At 33.0% G+C, this 17,181-nt stretch overlaps 1 protein-coding gene across 2 annotated transcripts; it reads left to right on the forward strand.

The window, feature by feature from the left end:
* Positions 1-1,337: 1,337 nt before the first annotated feature.
* On the forward strand, positions 1,338-4,743 carry LOC120144072 (lysosomal Pro-X carboxypeptidase-like). Of its 2 annotated transcripts, none has more exons than XR_005518010.1 (9): positions 1,338-1,785; positions 1,859-2,045; positions 2,130-2,263; positions 2,325-2,437; positions 2,526-2,769; positions 3,321-3,468; positions 3,578-3,657; positions 4,352-4,401; positions 4,512-4,597. XR_005518010.1 is itself a non-coding variant. In XM_039158227.1 (9 exons), the coding sequence occupies exons 1-9, from the start codon at positions 1,378-1,380 to the stop codon at positions 4,652-4,654; spliced, it is 1,512 nt and encodes a 503-aa protein (XP_039014158.1). In that variant the 5' UTR covers positions 1,338-1,377; the 3' UTR covers positions 4,655-4,743. The 2 variants fall into 2 exon arrangements, 1 of the variants encoding a protein (XP_039014158.1); XM_039158227.1 differs by having other exon boundaries at positions 3,321-3,473; positions 4,512-4,743.
* The last annotated feature ends 12,438 nt before the right edge of the window (positions 4,744-17,181 follow it).

The following is a 17,181-nucleotide window of genomic DNA, read 5'->3' on the forward strand; positions in this document are numbered from 1 at the left end:
AGATCAAATACATAAAATAAAATACGAAAGAATTAAAAAAAATTAGGTAAGGTTTGAATAAGTCTTTATTTAAGCTACTAAAATCTAATAGTGGTCATAGATTTAATATATTTATTAAAAAAGTTTATATGTATATTGATTTAAACCTGAATTAACGAATTAACTATTTTTTTTAAAAATATCTTATTTTAAATTGTTTGTGAAATGACCATCCAGTTCAGTTGGTAGAGCACAAGGTTCTTAACCTTGAGGTCGTGGGATCGAGTCCCATGGAGGGCATTTCATAATTTGAAGGTCTCCTACGGAAGTTGTTCTCAACCTAGTGTTGGGGGCAGTCTACTATCTTACCTCCCCCTTACCTCATTATATATGGGAACAAGGAACAACCATTTTTTATTTTAAATTGTTTATTTTACGAAATATTTATTGAAAACAATGAAAATAACTTTTATTGTTTCATAATTTCACATATTTTCATTTTTTTTAAAATCATTTTCATAACTAAACATGCATTTTCTGATGTATTTTTTTTTCAGGAAAATAAAAACGAAATGATATTTGTTTTCCAAACCTAACTAAACCTTGATAATTTATAAGTCGTTCTTTGTGACCGGCTCATAATTATTGAATCCTTTTAATACGAGCTGAAATTTCATTCTGTCTACATTGGCCTCCATTGGAATTTTGGACCGATAATTAATGCGAAAAATTCCATACATTTATAAATCCATATAATTTTTATAAATATCAAGATCAATTATTGTATCGAAATATTGATACCCCTTGTGTTTTCCTTAATTTATATAAGGATCACATGAGAAAATGATCAAATCTTTGATGTTCAATTTGATAAGAGAAGCAATTACTTTTAATTAACCCATCAAATCAGATTCTGACATTTAAATCCAAACAATGAGAACCAATTCCCGAATTTGAAAAATGAGAAAAAGGGAAATGATCGTAAATATTTAGAATTATATATTCCATAATTCAGATATATATGGGAAATACAGCTTAATTATGTAAAATATGTCCAATTTAAGGAAAATCAAAGAAGAAATGGGTAATATTGGTTAGAAAAGAGGTAATATATTCATCGAGATTTACAATTGACAACATTTTTCATTAATCTAAGTATTAAATCTCAAATTTCATCAAATATATAGGGACTGACAGCATTTTCTGACAGAGTCTTAAAGCAAACTAATTCCTATTTGAACTCGTATTCTTTCTAAGCATTGTTTTACAGGAAAATCCTGAGTAAATTCTTCGTTACTAATTATTATATATATTCGAGAAACAGTCGTCTTTGGACCCTCAAGGAAACAGACTAACAAATCATACCATTGTTTTATTTTTATACATACATCAAGAGCAATGAAACGTTCTCCTGAATTTTCACTCCAATGCCTTCAATTCATGGTTATGGTTCTTTCGATTTTGTTCACCGGCACGGAAGCCGGCCGGCTAGACATTCCGAGGCTTAGCCCAACGAGAGGAACACTCATCGAGAACCCCGAAATTATGTCATCTAAAGCAGTTTCAGATGATCTCCAAACTTTCTATTACCCTCAAACACTTGATCACTTCAACTACCAGCCTCAGAGCTATGCCACTTTTGAGCAAAGATACGTGATGAATTTCAAGCATTGGGGCGGAGCAAACGGCAGCGCACCGATTTTAGCCTATCTCGGAGCAGAGGCACCGCTCGACGGTGATCTTACCGTAATCGGTTTCCTCAGTGATAATGCCATCCGCTTCAATGCTCTCCTCGTTTACATAGAGGTAAAAATAAAAGAAGATAATTCCAACGATAATCAACTGAAAATCTAACAAAAAAAATAAATTTTTTATTTAGCACCGATACTATGGGAAATCAATACCCTTTGGATCAAGAGAAGAAGCCTTCAAAAATGCAAGCACTCTGGGGTATTTCAACTCTGCACAAGCCATCGCAGACTATGCAGAAATCATCATGCACATCAAGAAGAAACTCAATGCTTTCTATTCTCCGGTGATCGTCATCGGAGGATCATACGGAGGAAGTAAGTGAGATTAATTAGATTATATATAATACGTTAATTAACATTAACTAATCATTTTTCTTTCTTTAATTCAAATGAAACCAGTGCTTGCTTCATGGCTTCGACTAAAGTACCCTCATGTTGCTTTGGGAGCTTTGGCCTCATCAGCTCCAATTCTTTACTTCGATAAAATCACACCAAGGGGAGCTTACTTTTCCGTCGTCACTAAGGATTTTAAGGTATTCATTACCCTTTAACTTTAATTTTTTTCGTGGATGTAACAAAATCTAATCTATATAGGAAGCGAGTGAAACTTGTTATCGAACTATACGAAATTCATGGTCGGTGATCGACAAAATTGCTTCACAACCCCATGGTCTTTCGATACTCAGCTCTAAATTCAAAACTTGCAAGTATGAACATCGAATTGTTGATTACGTTTCGATACATTCGTGCAGTCATTAAGCGAGAATTAATCGTTCCGTGTTGGTTAATTACAAGGCCATTGAAGAGTTCTTCGGAGCTGAAAAACGAATTAGGGAATATGTATGCCACAGCAGCCCAGTATAACCAGCCCCCAAGGTATCCGGTAACGGTGGTATGTGGGGGAATCGATGGAGCAAATGAAAAGCAAGATATTCTTAGTAAGATATTTGCTGGTGTTGCTGCTTATAGGGTGAATCGTTCTTGCTATATTAATCAACCAACCAATGGATCCGAAACAGCTGTTGGGTGGAGATGGCAGGTATAAATTCGTATCTTCTATCCATTAATTATAATATCAAAATTTGAATTCTGAATATTTAATTTTCGAGATTAAATACGTTTATATTAAGATATTGAAATTTTTATACGGAATTCCATGACCTAATAATTGATGTTAATGATATTAATGACATGAATGTGACACTACAAAAGCCAAAAGACACGTAACAAACTTTGGGGCAACATTTATTGTTTTGTTTGGTAAATTTTACCTATAGGTTATAAATGATGATTTAATCGAGTTTTTAACTAAGACGGCTAATTAAAAAAAATAGACCATTTTCCATATGGGTTCATATATAAAATGACCTAAAGATGAATTTTTTGCTTATTATTTAAATGAAAATCCTTGAATGATTCAAACTCACAAGTGGATGAATGATGGGACAAAATCATAAGGATGTTTTTTATTCAATGAATAGAGTGCACTTTCAATCAATGAAAGAACTCCTCGTAATTTTTTTAGGTTATAAGTCCCTGTGCTTTGTAAAATTTATTTATTTATTTATTGTTATGGTGCGTGTAATTTAGACATGCAGTGAAATGGTGATCCCCATCGGCATCGGCAAAAATACAATGTTCCAAGAACAGCCATTCGACCTAAACAGCTTTATAGAACAGTGCATGAGATTGTACGGCGTTCCTCCTCGCCCTCATTGGGTTACTTCATACTACGGTGGCCATGTACTCTATATTTTCTTCACATATTAACTTTTTTTTTTAAATAAAAAAATTCGAAATTTATTGATTAGTTTTTCTGATCATTTCTTATATGCAAAATTTTGCAGGATATAAAACTGATTCTCCAGAGATTCGGTAGCAACATCATCTTTTCAAATGGATTGCGCGACCCGTATAGTCGGGGCGGGTAATTATGACCACAATCTTTAAATACAAAAGTCAAATGATGAATCTAGTCCCTTTATTATACTTAAATTTATAATTTAGTCTCTATATATTAATTTATCTGTTTTTATAAGGTATAATGTCAAAAAATATCTCCAACGTTTGACTAAATAGTAATTTTAGCTCATATTTTTTTAAGTATTTTGGCCCTCAATGTTTCATTTTAGGGCAAAAAAGTCCTTAATGTTTTACTAAATAGTCACTTTAGTTTTTTTAACATTGGCTCATAATGTTTCATTTTATGGCAAAAAAGTCCTTATTTTGGAGCGTTAACAGTTTGTTGACTAATGGTTTCTATCCAAGAAGAGATTTTTTTGCCTCAAAATGAAACGTTGGGGGTCAAATGGACTATTTAGTAAAAACTTGAGGTATTTTCTTGTCATTATATCTTTTTATAATGACATCAACTATTATGATAAACGTTTAGTTGTATTTGTCTTAAAAGCAACCCTTCCACACATTAAAAAATATATAAGCATGATGGGTTTGACGCATTTTAAGCATAATAGTTAACGATGTTAATTAAAGAGATTATAAAAGTATAATATAGAGACTAAATTTCAAATTTTAACATAGTAGAGGGACCAAAACAAAATTTGACCAAATAGAAAAGAAAAAATCTGTCAACAATATTAATATTTTTTAATTTTTTTTAGGGTTTTGGAGAACATTTCAGAAAGTATTATTGCCATACATACGGTAAATGGTAAGTGTGGGAATATATTTATATATATATATATATGTCAATTTCATTTATCCCTTTAATTTTGTATTATAAAAAGGGAAAATAATGATAATTATATAAACAAAATGCAGGGTCACATTGCTTGGATATACTACCAGAAAAGGAAAGTGATCCCGAATGGTTAGTGAGGCAAAGGGAAACAGAGGTGATGATTATCAAAAGATGGATTGCCCAGTACTACGCTGATCTTAAAGCCATTCTAATCAAACAATAGGAATTAATTAATTAATTTCCACGGTTGAAATTTAATCAGCTTGCTTGATTAATATTTAATTTAATTAGCCGCAACTGTACTTGTTTTATTTAATGTATAACTATATGCACATGTACTCGACCAGACATTAGTCAATCGTTATCTTTGTTGTTTCAGTAATTTGGATTTCAACTGTGCATAATACTGTTGTATTTAAACATGATGTTGAAATTTATGTTTTTAATTTGGTTGCTTCTACTCTTCAGTCTTGTCCTAGTTTAAGATTTTGAGATGCAAAACAAAACAAAAGCTACCATATAAATCTATCCTTAAATTTTACAACTCCTATGTTAATATGTAACTTAAAGTAAAATGTTTCACATCAAATTTGAAGCGAGTTTCTCAAGAAACTCAACTGGATTCCCTATATAATAAGCAACTTTTTGTTTATTCATGCACCGGGCTTTATCCCCTCAATATATGTTTCGCATTTACAAGAAAGCCGGCGAGACTTGCCACCAAACAATACCAAAATCACGGTCCGAAATGGGACAAATGTTTGCTTCTGAGCCCCCAATGGCCTTTCAATCCTCATTTGAAGGTGAAATTTTATGTCTGCTATTTCTATTATATGGACTATATCAATTTAATTTCTCAACTATTAAATGGATCAATTTACTTGTCCGATTCAGCTTTCACGGATTTCAGGTTTGGTTTCGATTTTTTTGGATTATTTGCACAGCCCTATTATGCACCTCCATTAACAACGCACACAGCTGTATATCTGCTCATAATTGAAGGTATTATATCTATTCATAGTATTTCTTAACCATTAACAACGCACACAACTGCTCGAACTCAATACCTTAAAAGAATAAACATAGAATAAGTACGGCTTAGCCGTCTTGGTTATAATACTAATTCATGATTCCAAAGAAAAGACACGAAAAGAATTGATCTCTGTTTTGTTTTTCTTTTTGCCGGTAATTATCAGCCCCGTTGCCACTTCTTAAAAGTTACGCTGTCTAAAATAGACCTGTACCTAAAAACCTTAAATATATATGTTATTAGATTAGTCAAATATACATATGCTAATCGCTTTCTTTATTTGAGTATTTAAAACTGAATCGGATAAATTGCTTAAATTGAATAAAGTAATCGAATAAACTGAAAAAGTTGAGTTAAATAGGGTGGGTTTAATTAATTAACCAGCTTTGTATTCAGCCCTAAGAACACCAAGAGATATCCGGTTACTGTCGTATGTGGTGGCTCCGATGGAAATGAAGTGGACGGTGTTTGCAAGATAATTGGAGGCATCGTTGTGTGTGTTTCCATGTCAATCCATCATCCGGAATTTCAGCTGAATCGATTCCTTTTGGCCCCAAACACCAGAAGTGGTCGTCCCCAGCCAACTATAATAAAAAAATGGTTGTCTTTTGTTCTCATATGTAATGGGGTAAGGGGAGGTAAGACCTCCGAATTATGAAATGCCATCCGTGGGTCCACTCAATTGATTCCTTTTTGCATGTTCACTGACACCCCATCTCCAAAGCATCTCATAAAAACTGGTAAATGGATCAATGCCTTTAAAAACAAAACGTGGAACCAGTTCTACAATGATGTTGCAGAACGGGGAAACAGTGAACACTCATGGATGAATCGAGGTGTGTGGTCGTAAGGCAAAAGTTGTGGGTTCGAGTCCCGTCACTCCCGACCGATACAATTGAAAATTATATATCGGTTCATCCTTTCGTTTTCTATCAAAGGAATACAAATGATAAAATTTCATTTCTAACGATAGAGTGAAAAAGATATATAAAAATAAAGAAAAGAAATCCTTTTAATTGTATCAGGAAATTATTTATTTTATTCGATTTGAATAAAAAAATCTTCCTGCGTTATATTATTTAATTCTCATGGTAAATCAATTTATTTATCATTATATAATATATACATTATAAATTAAATATGTTTGAACTTATAATATCTTATAATTTAACTAAATCTGAGTTGGACGGTTTTGTAAATAGTTAAGGAAATGTATGGAAAATGTCAAGTAGAATTTTCAGGCTGCCCATGAAAGCAGATAATGTTTGATCTTTTGTAACTTCAAGATTCTTGAGCTCATAAGTGCTAGGAGCCCATGGAAGCAGATAATGTTCAGTCTAGAGAGCCCACCAGTAGTTCATAAGAGTGAGCAAAATTTTTCGATTATATTCGATGTTAAAAAATTTAATTTGATTTGTAATTTTAAAAACTCGACTTAATTTAAAAGAATTTTAAATAAAGTTTGAGTTATTAAATAAGATTCGAATAACCTAAAAATTTCTAGTAATTAGTGGATTGATTTTCAATTTCGAGCGAATCCCTCAACTTTACATAATATATATATATATATATATGTTGCATATAAAAATATGAAAAAATATATATATGTGTGTATCGAATATGGTTATAGAGAGATGTTTAAATTGAAACCAATTAGTCTTATAACATTATAAATACTTACAATTAAATTTAAACAAAAAATTCAAACAACTCAACTCGTCTCGACTCAAATCAATTAAAGAGTAGGACAATGAGGTGAGTGAGCGATTGATGAATTTGAATTAATTGGTTGTGAGCTCAAGCTTGGTTCAAGTCTTGGGTCAAGGTCGGATGAGTTGGAGGTTTGAGTTTAGATTTAATTTAAATCCGATTCGACCCGAATGAAAACACGTGCCAACAATATATACTCCAAAATCTCACATTTTTGTTTTAGTAAATCACTATATGTTTTTTACGATTGAAGTTGAGCATAAGTTAGGTCATGTACAAAATATAGCAAAGTCTCTTGCACCTAACTTATTTTGTATGCAATATCTAAATTACACAAAAAAATTATATTTACACATTTAAATCTATAATTTTTTAAAAAAATTCAATCAAATCATCAACCCTTGACTTTGTGTGTGTGTTACAAAACAATCACATAGCTTAAAATAACCAAATGGTGCACATATCTACATAATATGGGCATGAGCATCAAATAATTTTTAAAAAAAAGTGGTGACCCGCTCAGCTCAACTGGATTGGGTCCCATCCTTCAAATTATGTCAGTTGATGCCCCTATTCTATGCAAAATTCTGTCATTGTCGACTAATTATGAATAGTTGGTGCCTAGATATATCTCTATATATTTTATTAATCCTAAATGAAATAAATAATCCAAATACGATACTATAATCTAATAATCAATGGAAATATATTATATTAACAGGGTATTTTATCAAATTGAGCTGTACTTCATTTGGTTCATTGGTTGGCAGATATATTAGTTTACTGATGAAATTAAATAAAAAGTTATTTATTATTTTTTTGGATAATTTTTTTATTACAAAAAAAAGCAGGAAATCTACTACATAAACATCAACTTAAAACCAAACAACCATACAAAAAAAAAATACCAACTTAAGAAATACTCCACTTCACACAGGGACAAGCATTCACAAGATCAGTCCTGCTAATATTCCATCCTCTAAGTCGAATGTGGACTGCCTCCTTTATGTCCTATAACACATCACCCACTAATCGAGCTTTGCCCCAAAATGCTTGTAATTCCTCTGTTACACCCTTAATCCGTACCTGACCCGGATACGAGTCCGAGATGTCATACTAACTTTTCAAATCATTGACAATTAACAAGTAAGAAAAATTTAAACTTTTATTTGTAGTAAGAAAGTGGAACCCTTGAGTTAAAGTAATTAATAAAAACTTGCATTCATACTTAAATAAACCATTAATAATTTACATAAATACAAAAGAATAAGTTTACAAAATAGATCAGAGCATTTCAATTTAAACTCGTAGTACATGCCAATAGTTTACAAATTTACAAGAAACCTACATTTAAATTGTTCTGATCTGATCTTTGCAGGAGTATGTTGTCCTCGCCTATCCTCAATCTTCTGTTTTCTTCAAACCTACGTGTGAAACAATCACACGCTAAGTCATTGACTTAGTGAGACAAGTATGAGTCAAATAAAGCATTATATAATAGTTTCTTATTCATTTCATAGAAACACATTTCATAAGGGATTCAAATAAATTTTCATAACAAGAGTGTATACTTTTATACCTTGTTCGGATTATATAACCTTAATTTCAAATGCCCAATGTATATTACTGAGAACTCTAGGTATTTGAGTACATTGAGGTTATGCACTAATATTGTAACCACAACGCATATAATTGCACCGAAATGCCATATATTTGTCCCGAAAGACTACATAGTTTTGTCCCGAAGGATCACATAGGTTTGTCCCGAAGGACCACATAGAACCCTTGACTCTTGGCACATTAATTATACCTCCAATCCTCATACATATACCTTGGGATTTTAATCACATAATTATTTCTCATTTCGTTATTCATAGTGTGTCCTGTTCACATAGGCACTTTCACATTAAGTATTTTTGTATACACATATTCACATATCACATTCGCATATTCATATACACAACCATCAAAACATAGATTAAGTATTATAACTTGAATAAAACATTGAAAAATATAATAATAAAGAAATTGAAAGATTTTCGATCGAAAACTCTGAGGTTAGCTTATCGTAAGCCTCCCTCGAATCTAATATAAAATAAATGAGTTACACTCACTTTTGCCTCACTGAAGTCCTAAACAAATCCTTATCAATATTGATCGATAACTTATATCGCTGAATCATCCAAAATTTGTCTTCGTTCAATGTCTACACAATAATACAATCGAAATAAATATTGAAATTCATGTTACTTATTAACCAATCACAACAACTTAAGCTGAAAGAAACACCTAATTTATCATTTCAGGCGCACTAGTATAGGTACTCCTCCTACATTATCGATACTTCCCTTTTATGGTATCGATACTATTTTGGCATTCTGAAATTTCAAACTTTATAATGGTATCGATAACTAGGGGTGTATTCGGTTCGGTTCGGTTCGGTTTTTTACCAAAAATTGAACCGAACCGAAATAAACGGGTTTTCAATATTTAAACCGAAACCGAAACCGAATAGTTAAAAAACCGAAAAAACCGAAACCGGTTTTTTCGGTTCGGTTCGGTTTTTTTAACGGTTCGGGTTTTTCGGTTCGGTTTATCGGTTTTTCAATAAAAAAATCACTTGAAACTATAATTTTTTTTTACAAAAATTGCCTATTCGGTTCAATATGGAACAAATGGGTTCCATATGGAAAACCCGAACCGAATCAAAAAATGAAGCCTTTAAACCGAACCGTTTAAAGCCAAACCGAATCGAACCGAACCGTTTTACTCGGTTCGTGTCAGTTTTTCAGTTTTCTCGGTTTCGTTGCTCAGCCCTATCGATAACTTACTCTTGGTATCGATACCCCTGTTTCAGTATCGATACCTCATTCAATCAGTACCGATACTGATCCTCGAACGTAAACCAGTTTTACCTTGAAGTATCGGTATTTTTCTTCCAGTACCGATACCCTTGCCCATAAATTACCATTTCCATTTCGAAATTTAACCAAAACTCACCCAAATATCCTAATTTTATTTCCTTTTATGCCTTTAAACTTAACTTCACTTGTCCAAACCAATTCATCTCACTTTAAAACTCTTCAATATCCAAAATCTCACTAACACTCTTGAATCTAAAAATCATATCATATTTTCAAATATGTTCTTAAACATTCCTAATACTCCTAACTCCTTAGTTAGACCCTTGACAAGTCAAATTTATCGATAGAAGGCTAAAAACTAAACCATATCAATAATTCCTTTAAAAACTCACTTTACAAAATCATCACTAACTCAATCATCTTTTATTTTTAAACTCCCTAAGGTCTCCCTTAAGCTTATAAATCACCCAAAGAACAAGAACCAACTTAAAAATTCAAAGAACAAACAACTTAAAATCAACTCACCTCAAAATGAAGCTCACGGGAAGAGAAAGAAGAAGAATAAGAAGTTCCAGACTTTTCCTTTCCTCTTTCAAACTCCACGTGTTTATAACTCTTAAAAGGAAATTAAAATTTCTTTTCTTCAAAAATACCTCTAATTCCCCTCCAATATTTCATCTTGGATAACAAATACTAATAAAAATTTCCAAAATTAGTCTTTGAACTAATCAATTATTCCACTAAAACCATTAAATTTTTAATTCAATATATTTTGGTCACTGACCCGATGTTTGGGATGTTACAACATCTCTGCCCAAACACTATATACATTACTAGCCCAAGCAAGCTTAAGCACCCTCTCAAGGAGAGATTTCCCCTTAAAACATTGAAGAGCACAAGCCAACTCCATGTCCCAGCAACTAACTTTGCGATAAATACCACAAAAAGATAGAACAACACCTCATAACTCCCTCGTAAAGCCATAATCAAAGAACAAGTGATCTCTAGTCTCAACTTTAGCACCACATATCACACACCTATCATTCTCAATGTTCAATCCCATCCTCAATAGTCTCACCTTGGTAAGAAGCCTATTTAATATGGCTATCCAAATAATAATGATGTGCTTGGGAATTCGACCTGAAAACCAAAAAAAGGTTGTGCCAAGGAACCTTGGGGAACTTAACTCTTAAATCCTCCCAAATCTGACCAGCTTTAAGAATATTGTTACTACCTGAACCAACAAACAAATGAGATATTGCATGCCTTAACTTTAAAATACTCCTAAAGCTCCAGCTTGCATTGATAGGAATATCAATCTGCCAAAAGTCTGCACTCTTGATCACATATGCATGAATCCATGCCACCCAAAGGGATCATTCACCAGCCAAAATGACTTTAATCAGTTGCACAATACAAGCTCTATTTCAGCCACCAATATCTTTCACACCCAACCCCCCTTCAGATCTTAATAAACGGACCCATCTCCAACTGACTCGAGCATTACATGCATATCAGAACCTTTCTAGAAAAAACGAGAGCACAACTGTTCAATCTTCCTAATCGTCGCTTGAGGCAAAATAAGCAGCCTGAACCATATATTAGATATGCTAAATAATACAGTTCGAAAAAGTTGCAACCTAACAACAAAACTAAGGTGACGATTAGCCCAAAGATTCAACTTTGCCTTAATCTTGTCAATGAGACTAAGACAATCATTCTCATAAAGTTTTCTAGTTACAAATGGAACACCTAAGTATCTCATAGGGAGATTCCCAATTTAAAACCAGTAAACTCCCTTATAACATCACTCTGATCAACAGAGACACCAGCCATAAAAATATCACACTTACTAGCATTTAATCTCAAACCAGACATGTAATAAAATGCATCTAAGACACATTGCACCCTAATAATATAATCAATAGATCCCTTGCAAAAGATGAACAAATAATATGCAAAACATAAGTGGGTGGGACCAATCTTTTTACATTTAGGATGGAACTTAAAAAGCCCTTTAGTAGCAACCATATTAGGCAGACAAGGTAAAATGTTCATAGCAAGAAAAAAATATAAGGTGAGAGAAGTTCCCCTTACCATTGTAACACCCCAATTTAGGGGCTAAAATTTTAGAAATTTTAAAGTATTGAATTTAATTGGTATTTTTGGAAGAAATTTGAGGATTTTAATTAAAAGTTTTTAAAACTTGTATGATGTTTTAGAAGTTGAAGGAAATTCAGGGACCAAGCCCTGAATTTCTCCAATAAGTGTCGGCAGCAAAATCACGTTAAATGCGTGAATTGGATTCTGATTTAAAAATCGGAAACAATTTATAAAATTTCCTCTCCCGCACCCCTTCTTTCAAACCTGATCCCGACGTCGTCTGACCACCGATCGTTGATCAAAAACCACCATCGTGTTTGTCTTCGATTGGTGAACAAAACCCCGTAAACCAATCCTAGCGAAACATTGTCTAAAGCCGTGAATTTCAATTCAAAATTTTGACTTTTTTTAACACCACCGCCGTGAAAATCATCAATTTATCGTCGACCGTTGCTCCGTTTTCGACACCTCCCACACTATTGTGTTCCTTGCATCGTTCTGAGTCCACTGGTGTCTGTCGCATCTTCGTCGACGCGTGAGGGAGGTGAAGAAGTCAAAGTTTCTGACTTGTTGAAATCGAGCACTCCACCGCTCAAAATTTTGAATCGAGCTTGGTAAGTGTCTCAAAATGGCCTAAAATAATTTTTTGGGAATTTTTGGACTGTTCACGTACCCCCATACGCCGCCCCTGCGCGTGGGGGAGCTTCGAAAACTGTTGGAGCAGTTTGACCCAGTTTTGACCCAACCCATTTGACTAGACCCGACCCGTTGAATGTTAACCGTTGACTTTGACCACAAAGTTAATTTTTTTGAAAAGTTATATTTTATGTTTTTCAACATTCTGAGTCTAATTCCAAAGTCCGTTTTACCAAATTCAAACCCGAAGACCTCAGAATCGTCAATCAAACCCGTTAACTTTGACCAAAGAGTTAAATTTTTTAAAAATCATATTTTATGTTTTTCGACGTCCTGAATTCCAATCCGAAGTCTGTTTCATCAAATTCGAACCTGGTAAGCTGTTTTTGACTGATTAATCACCCGATTCGATTCGATTTGTTTTTCGCAATTAAGCTCCGTTTTTAATGAAATTTCTGTTGATATGTATCCAATGAATTATTGGAAGTTGATTTCAAGAAGTTAATTTCAAGATCGAGGACGTTCGAATATAGTTTAAATGGTTGATCATCATGGCATGAAAATCAAGGTAATACATTACTACCTCTTTATGATTTATAGAACATGTTGATAATGGATAAATTCATGGATGTATATGATTGATCTAGTATGTTTGTTTGATTATGGATGGATTCGAACTGAATACGATTTAAGTGATAAATTACAAAAATACCTTATATTGTAAAAAGATAAGATTTGACCCTAGAAGTTGGATAAGAAGCTTGTAAATACATATTGATATGATGAAACTACTGATGTGTATAGAAAATACTAGTTTTTCTTAGGAAATCTGGATAACCGATTTCTAAATCCCAGATGGTTTGTACAAGATATTATAAGTTTGATAAGGAATAATTTAAAGTTTAGGGATAATCTAAAAAAGCGATTAACCCTAGAAACTTTAAATTATAATTACTCTTGTTAAGAGTTTTAATACTGAAATTATATGGTTAAAAAATTATGAAATTACCCTTGATAGGGAAAAGTATCCCGAGTTGACCCTGAATGAAAAAATACTCAAGAAGTCATGTCTAAATCGATGAATTACTAGTTTCATTGTTAAGTTCACGTGTTTATACATAAAATTTCTGATAATCTATAAATCTATGAGTTACGAGTAAATACCCGAAGAATAAATTATTGGCGGTGCTCTTTTGATAGAATTGTTCGAAATAACTGAAATAAATGATAAGTTTGAATTAAATAATAAGATCAGATGTAAAGAAATGATTGAAATACCCTGTATCTGTAAAATGACCAAAATACCCATGGAATGCAAATGACCCACGAATTTCATCAAGCCTAGGAAAGATTGGATATTCTCAATCTATGAAATGATAGGAACAATATTGAGCACCAAAATGACCAAAATACCCTTATGGCCAAGAATAAGTAAATGTCTTGGATTAATAAGGAATTCAAATAAACATGGGTGTTGTACTACCCTTAAAAGTTATGGAACACAACTTAAGTGATCCGATCAACCCCAATGATATGTATATACCTAAACGACATATATATCACTTGAATGCGTATTCGTTTTCTCAAGTTTGGCTCGATGATAATTTTTTGGAAGTATTCAGCTTAGCTCAACTCTAGATTGTATTTCAGTATTAAGAAGTGGATATTCGTTAAATAAATCAACCGTGAAGACCAAATTGAACTGAACGGAAGTACAATATGTATCCAAAATTCAGAAACATTTGAATTACTCTGGAAAACTCTGGAGTAACCGGGATAGACTTTACTACTAAATGAATTAAGTAACATTAATGACGAAGAATTTAGTAAGTGATTGGAAGAGTCTAGGAACACCAATGAACTTGTATGATGTACGGCCCTATGGGTTATAAACCAATAATCAAATACATTGACAATTCTTGATATTGTTGCAATGTGGACAAGAAGTAAAGATTATTGGGATATCTTTTCGATTCCTTAAGGTATATTCAGCGATAATTCTGAAGATGATTTATGGACAAGAATTGTTTGTATTAAAGAGTGAATACTCAGGAAGGGCACTGAATTGATTGGTCGACAAATATCAGTTTTGAGAGTTGTTCATCTCAAGTTGTTCGATAATTCGATCAATTGACATGGATGTTAAGTGCCCTGAATCTCCGTTTCTCCTTTATTAACTCAAATCACTCCGATCATTCCTGAACACTTTCCTGATGCACATGAAACCATAGTGGGATTCTAAAGTATCAACCTTAAATGTCTGATTAGATCGGTTAGTAATCGATTCTCTTAAATAGGAATCCGATCAAATTGCACAAGTTTCATGTTATCCATACTGATAACTACAAAATACCTCTAAAAAATAATTGGATTCTCTAGTGTGTTCCCTATATATATTACTTAACTATTTTATTTGTTTTAACATGTGGTACACTGAAATCTATGGTTATTGTTTTATTGATGCACCGATTTAATGGTGATGGCTTATGGATTATGATTGCTATCTGATTATTGGTTTTCACTGGTATATTATTACAATGATTAAGGATTTATGGAAATTATGTCACAATGCAATTGTATTTTGGGATACTGATTTATAAAGTACAACTCTGATCAAGCTGGAAATTTTATGGACCTAATGTTACTCTTAGGTAGGCTCTACAGCCCTGAGATCATTCTCGGGTAGGCCCTAAGATGTGTTCTAGGTAGGCCCCGTGGCCCCGAAACTTTCTTGGGTAAGCTCTCAGGCCCTAAGATGTTCCCTTAGGTTAACTCTTTATACAATAGGTTTAAAAAACTATACTACAATGTGGTTTATATGATTTACTGAACTATACTTGATTAGTGTACCTATTATGATTTTATCGTACTATTGGATCACACTAGATGACCTAAGATCTTCATAGCTCTACTTGATGAACTACCAGTGGAACCCCAGATTATTCTGAAAATCGGTATACGTCTGATTCAATAAGGAAATTATATGGCTTTCCATTTATCTGCATATCATGTAGCATCACCTGGTAGTTATGTATTACTGAGCTTTCTGAAGCTCACTCTATTACTCACCATTGCAGGTGAAAAGAATTGTATTAGTACAACTATCAACATTAGTAAGGGAGTTCTTCCGGCGTTGCTTGCAAAGTATGGTACATGTGATTAGGGGGCATATAATTGTATTTTGTTTTATATACGAGTCTGAAAATCTGGTTTATTTCTGAATAATGATAAATCATTTTATGAGTTTACATGTTTAATAAAAGTTTTAAATTTTCTGCTATTTTTACAGTGGGTCGCTCCGGTGGCCCTAATGTGACACCCTAGATCGGATTGGTTACCCGCATTGGTCTGAGGGGGTTACAACCATACCACGTGCACCCTTAAAATATCCAACTAGACTACCATTAAACACCACATAATACCTAGGATTTGTAAAGCATGCCCAAATTTATCCAATGAATTTCTCAGGCAGGCCTAATGCATACAAAATGACTCCCATAAACTCTCAATTAAGAGAATCGAATGCCTTTTGGAGATCAATTTTAAGGTACATACCCGGAGATTATTTTTCCTGGCATATCCCTGAGAATCTCTTGAGCAAGTAGTGTATTATCCATTATGCTACAACCTTTAAAAAAGTAGTCTGATTTATAGTAATCATCCCTGGGAATACAACATACAACTAGCTCACTAAAATCCTTGTAACAGTCTTGTATGTCACCGAGCAACAAGAAATAGGCCTAAAATCCTTAACCATACTCGGGTTAAGGACTTTAGGTACAAAAACTACAGTTGTTGCATTAAAAGCAGGAAGAATAGAAGAATAAAAAAGTAAAACCTGATAGCAGCCTTAATATCATCACCTACCAAAGACCAAGCCATTTTTGAAGAAGTAAGAATTGTATCTATCCGGTCTAGGAAACTTATCATCCCCCTGTCCTCAAATAGCCTCCTTAATCTCAATATCGGAAATATCCCTGCACAAAAAATCAGCAACTCCTATAGGCAACGAGTATTGAACGAGCTCTTTTAACAACCGAGCATCACAACCCTTCACATCTTGATCAACCGAGCTCAGGTGATTCTTAAAGAAATCCACCACCTCATTAGACATGCTATCAAAAGAATCAAGCCTAGAACCATTCTTATCATAGAGAAAAAGTTTATTTTAAAATAAATTATAATCGATTATATAAAAAATAATTTCAATTGAAATAAAGTTAATCTATATTTTCAATTGGTATACTAAGTCATATAACTCTTTAAGTTTTAGTCAACGAACATGGACTGACCTAGTAAGTCCCGGTGACAATATAATATAGAGAAAATAATTTCAGTGACCGAAAATGCTTTATAATATACAATTTTAACAAACTTTTTTTGGATTTGCAAAAATAACCAACAAAT

The sequence above is a fragment of the Hibiscus syriacus genome, unplaced genomic scaffold, assembly GCF_006381635.1.
Source record: "Hibiscus syriacus cultivar Baekdansim isolate YM2019G1 unplaced genomic scaffold, ASM638163v2 tig00110879_pilon, whole genome shotgun sequence".
Lineage (NCBI taxonomy): Eukaryota > Viridiplantae > Streptophyta > Magnoliopsida > Malvales > Malvaceae > Hibiscus > Hibiscus syriacus.

Bases quoted from the DNA above. Each gene is read 5' to 3' on its own strand.
- LOC120144072 (XM_039158227.1), top strand. From the start codon at position 1,378: ATGAAACGTTCTCCTGAATTTTCACTCCAATGCCTTCAATTCATGGTT. The intron at 1,786-1,858 runs GTAAAAATAAAA...TTTTTTATTTAG, and splicing joins CTCTCCTCGTTTACATAGAG to CACCGATACTATGGGAAATC. The intron at 4,402-4,511 runs GTAAGTGTGGGA...AACAAAATGCAG, and splicing joins TGCCATACATACGGTAAATG to GGTCACATTGCTTGGATATA.